This window comes from Montipora capricornis, chromosome 12 (genome assembly GCF_036669925.1).
Source record: "Montipora capricornis isolate CH-2021 chromosome 12, ASM3666992v2, whole genome shotgun sequence".
NCBI lineage: Eukaryota > Metazoa > Cnidaria > Anthozoa > Scleractinia > Acroporidae > Montipora > Montipora capricornis.
Genome location: NC_090894.1, coordinates 3,867,642 through 3,872,641, shown reverse-complemented (window position 1 = coordinate 3,872,641; position 5,000 = coordinate 3,867,642). Strand labels below are relative to the sequence as shown.

Genomic DNA, 5,000 nt, shown 5'->3' with positions numbered 1-5,000 from the left:
TCACCTCACTTCTGATTTCCGAGAGTGTTGTTATAATCTCAGGAATTTTTTTACACGAACCATCTTCGGGAGCTAAAAAATTAAAGAACAAATATAACCATGGAAATTCTTACGCACGGGTAGGAATCAACAATAGTGCCTGACTTTTCATTAATTATAAGATAAACACACACCTGCACATTACTATCTGTCAAGTAATGCATATATCAATGTTAAGGCCGAAATGGTGGGTCCCCAGGCATATGTGGGGCATTTGACCTCTATTGCCTTCCCCACCCTCGGGAATTTGACTAAGAATTGGAATTGGGACGTTTGCTTTTTTCGCGTGGAGGAATGGGACCAAGTCACATCGTCCCACGTGCTCGTCTGTCTTGGAATTGAAATAACGTAGCTAAAGCCCTGAAAGACGGCTGTTTTTAAAAGAGGTAAGCACTTGCTTTTATATTTATACAAAAACACTACACAACTTATTTTCAATATCAATTGATGGGGATTGTGTGTATTGTTGATAATATCGAGTCGCCTTTCGTCAGAGAATGAAGCGATGGAATTCTATTAAATATTCTCTATCCATTGACTAGGAGAATACCTCTCTTAAAGATTACGAGCGCCTGTAGAACAGGAATATTACTTCCCTAAGGAGGGGGGGGGGGGGGATATTTGATCTGATTTGACCACATATTGGGGCCCCACGGTGGAGATCTTGACCAAAAATTCTTCTGAAAAGTCAAATGCCCCACATATTCCAGGGGTCCCCCCCCCCCCCCCTCCGGGCTTAACATTGATAGCTGCATAAATAAATGAGTGGGGTTGCCACTAGATTAATTGACTATTAATAATTGGTCCTGTTTTCCATCCCGCTGCTATGTTCTTTCTGTTTCTGGAGACATGGACAGCAATCCTAAAAGATTTTGAACTGCGCTCAATATCCACTCCACATTCCATGGAACTACGTCGCGAATGCCAGAGTTAGAATTCCCATCCTAGCCTTTCATCGAATTTAATATGGATCGCATAGGCTAACTAATGGTACGTCCTTCCCAGATGTCTTTCATGTCTCAAGTGGGTCGGAATATTATGGTTACAGAATACAATGACGTGTTTGCTGGAATTTGACTTTCATGATTGCTCATTGAAACAAAGGTGTGAATGAAATACACGAGGTGCGCGGAATCATCGCACAAATCATCTCTTAATGCCAGCTTCCATGGCGAGTAAATCCACTGACGTTATACAATTTAACTACTCAAGGGCATGCAACTTTGAAATGCTGTACGTCAAAGTTATGCCATTACATAGCGTGCGTTGGATAACCTTACCACATACTCAACGGAATATCGCGTATCTCCCCCCCCCCCCCCCCCCAACAGGTCCTGAGTGAAGGACCATAGAAGCACCTTACCTGAACCATGCCGACTTTCTTGGCAATGACAGCTCTTGTCCTGTCCTCTTGTGGACATCACTATCAGAGTCAAACAAAGATTGATCACAGAGAAAATAAACGCCAGCATGACCAAGGTACCAATTAAGTATTCTTTATCAGGACATAAACGGCGCCGGAGCGGAATTCGAAGTTGAGAGGTAGGACTTCCATTTCCATTTCCGATGACATCATGCGACCCTGGTTGAACTGTTGTTTCTTCAGGATTCAGCCGGCTGCGTGGTTGAGTTATATCGCTCGGGGTATACATTGGTTTTGCCGTTTTCAAGGGGGGGAGGGCATTTTCTTTATCTTTAGCGATTCCATTGACATTAAAGGAGATCTCAGTTGCCTTGATGCGGGCTATCTGAGTGGAAGGAAAAACTTGGATTGTCTTTAACTTGCTTGGCTTTTCTTTCATGGCAGTATCCTTGTTCAAGGCCTTTGGTCCCTTTCTTAAGCCGAAGAGAGACATGATCTTTGCCCTGCTGTAGCTCTCGAATCACCGAGCAGTTGAAATTCTCCTCTTGGATCACTCAAGTTTTGCGGTAAACTAAGGAAAGAGGACTCGATAAAAATCGACACGATACCACAAGCACTCGATATGCGGTTATGACGCCTCGATCGTGGTGTCATTAATGAGGGAGATTCGGCCCGAGTCCAGATCTTGAACTGACGAGGGATCACTCGTTTCTGCCATCTTTGATAACTTCATCGAGGTTACATTATTACGCAGTTCCATGTGCAATACAAAGGACAGCTCGTGTAAGGTGTTACACGATAAAAGGAGACTCGATCGTGATCAAAACAAGGGAGATTCGTCATACACTCGAGGAAGAGTCGGATCCACGAGTCGTTTCAAAGCTTGACTTGATTTTGCACAGCAACACCAACATAACCGAGGCTTCATAACAGCATGTAATAAGCGACTAATGAAGTTGTCATATACGATACCTATAGATATCAGCGCGCGACTATTTCAGGACATTCCCTAACTTAACAGTAACTTAACAGTTTATTCCTTGTCGACTTTTCGAAGACATAATGTTAAAGGAAAAGAGGGAGGTAAGAACTCTTTACGTTTGCTGAATCAAACTTTCATTTGTAACCCCCAAACTCTTAACGATAATGAGGTCAAATATTTGAAAATATCAACGTGTTGAGGTTTTCAGGGGATTAGCCTAGCATAGGTAGGTAAACTGCCAAATGAAGAGAATATTTGTCCGGTTGACTCCCGATATCATTCTCATGTCTCTGTATGTAAAGTTCCACATAAACTCTAAAACACTTACTTTTTGTTCGTTCATATTCATCGGCTATCATGTCGTTACAATTTACAGGCAGGTGTCAGCGAGTGTGAAAGCTAACGGCAAATCTTGCAAACCACTTAATTTCAAGTTAAGGGGACACCTCGTAACAGCAGAGGAAACTCAGCTTAACTGAGTACACAAAGTTCAAAACCTTTATTTATTTAAATCAAGTAATGGTACGGCCCCGACACTCATCCATAGAGTTGAATACACCAACAATCAAAAGCAAGATTCCCAAAGACTTTTTTACATTAAGCTCTTCAGGTGGAAATTTTCATGATTTCTGGAATAACAAAGAGGAGAAATGTCCATGGCCAGCGAAATTTTAGCTTTCATAACAAAGCAAATGGATCTAGCTTTGCAACTTATGGCTTCTCGTGAACTCCAAACAGTAAGCTTACTGATTCGGTAAAAAGAAAAACAAAATTAACATGTAAAATACACATTCTAACATTAATAAATATACATGCATGCTTCATTTTGCAAGAACTAAAGTTAGTATAAAAGAGATGTATATTAAATTCAGAAGGTAGAAAGCTGTGTAGAAATCTTTCCCAATCAAGTACAACAAAGTGAAAATGATAAATAGGCTAGAGATTGTTAACTAAGAAAGATTTCTATTTGTTTGAAGATGTTCATTTTTTTTGTCACTGTGAGTTGTTTTTATTTTTTATTTTTTTCGTTTCACTTCAGTTTTAGAAAGACAGTAAGTAAATGAAGTCATTTTCTTTTTTTGGCTCTCTGAGAGCTTATCAACAAAAGAAAAATACAGTTTAAATAAACGCTTCTCCTTTCAAAATGACTCAAGCATTCAGTACTTTTCACATTGGATCTAAAAAAAGAAGTAATTTTTTTGTTTAGTAGTCTAAAAATAAGTGCCCAAGTGAGGCTTCATTTACTTAACTAACTTCCGAATCTGAGGTAATAAATGATTATCTTAATTTTGAGCTCTCCGTCTCTGTTCACCCATTTGTTAATGTCCTTTAAGCTGATACCCTGCATTTCTCCCTCTTTAAGGGTTGTATGCTGTAGGACAAATACTTCTTCCTTCTCCTCTCCTGGCATCATCACAATCCTGAAATATGAAGCAATCAGTGTTTTGACGAACTCAGTCACTGCTCATACCAAAGTTTCCAGCTTTCCAAAAGCATTCCGGTTCAAAATGTCTGTTTTAGTACCTTCAAAAGAATTTGAGGCATCTTAAAGTGGTACTACGACCAAAAAAAAATTTTGTTTTTCCTTTGGATTTCAAAACTATGTTAACTAAACACTAACTCACCCAAGTTTTAAGTTCTGGTTTTAAAAAGACACCTGTTTATTTTAGCTGGAATTTTCTTATTTATTGGTCCGTCATTACTAACTTTAAAATCTTGAGAGAGCTGGGTCGAGGAGAAAATGACGTCAAACGCGCACTAGTTTAATGCGTGTGTACGCGGCCTAATTAATATGCAGCACGGGAGTTTCGGGCTTTCAGACTTTTCAACCCGTGTTTTGCATATATAATAAATTGCCTTTACACACTGAAATTTTAAGCTAGTGAGTAAATGACGTCATTTTCTCTAGATCCAACCCTCTGAGGTCCAATCGGCCAGTTTTGAACGTGAGTAATGGCGGACCATGAAATCCAAAACTTAAACTCAAAATAAACAGCCTTTGGATAAAACTCAACCCTCAAAGTTTTGCCAGTTGTTAAGCGAACACGCTTTCAAAATCTGAGGAAAAAAAGGAAATGATTTTTTGATCATAGTACCTCTTTAAAACTACCGTAGTGAGGCAGGATCACTTTGATTAAGAAGACAGTACATTGTTTAGGCCACAAATACCGTGGTGTATAGTTAATACTGCTGTTCACCGGGGTACCTTTTAATTCATCGAGATTTGTTTTGCATTTTAGTTGTGTTTGTAATTACCTTATCTGTACTGTTTGGGGTTGGCAAGAAGCCAAAAGTTGTACAGCTAGTTCCATTTTCTTTGTTATTACAACTCTCCATTTCTTTTTCCCCATGGAAAAAATGTCACTGGTAATGGGCATTTCTCCTCCTTGTAACTGCAGAAACCCTGGAATGTTCCACGTAAATGAGAAGACTTTATCTTCTGTTGGGGGCTTACATTCGTTGCTAGGGTTCTAAAACAATCAAAACAAGTATTTCGTCTTAATGGCATTAAATGAAAATGTACATCACACCTTGGTGACAAATTGTTGAATTGTTTCCTAACAACCATGTGCAATTATGACTCACGTATAAAAAGAAATGCACTTTCCAAATCAA

The 5,000-nt window shown here is 39.3% G+C and overlaps 2 protein-coding genes across 2 annotated transcripts in view; both read right to left on the bottom strand.

Annotated features, from left to right (window-relative positions):
• LOC138025315 (uncharacterized) overlaps positions 1 to 1,942 on the bottom strand; it is a 5,054-nt gene extending 3,112 nt beyond the window's left edge. Inside the window, exons 1-2 of the mRNA XM_068872548.1 lie at positions 1,403 to 1,942; positions 1 to 72 (exon numbers count right to left, since the gene is read on the bottom strand). The exon at positions 1 to 72 is cut by the window's left edge and continues 26 nt beyond it. Of these exons, the coding sequence (XP_068728649.1) occupies positions 1 to 72; positions 1,403 to 1,895 (565 nt within the window). The 5' untranslated portion in view covers positions 1,896 to 1,942. The remainder of the gene's footprint in view (positions 73 to 1,402) is intronic.
• Positions 1,943 to 3,633: 1,691 nt separating this feature from the next.
• The window catches only part of LOC138025314 (TNF receptor-associated factor 5-like), a 3,494-nt gene continuing 2,127 nt past the window's right edge, over positions 3,634 to 5,000 (bottom strand). The window contains exons 3-4 of the mRNA XM_068872547.1: positions 4,641 to 4,855; positions 3,634 to 3,805 (exon numbers count right to left, since the gene is read on the bottom strand). Of these exons, the coding sequence (XP_068728648.1) occupies positions 3,634 to 3,805; positions 4,641 to 4,855 (387 nt within the window). The remainder of the gene's footprint in view (positions 3,806 to 4,640; positions 4,856 to 5,000) is intronic.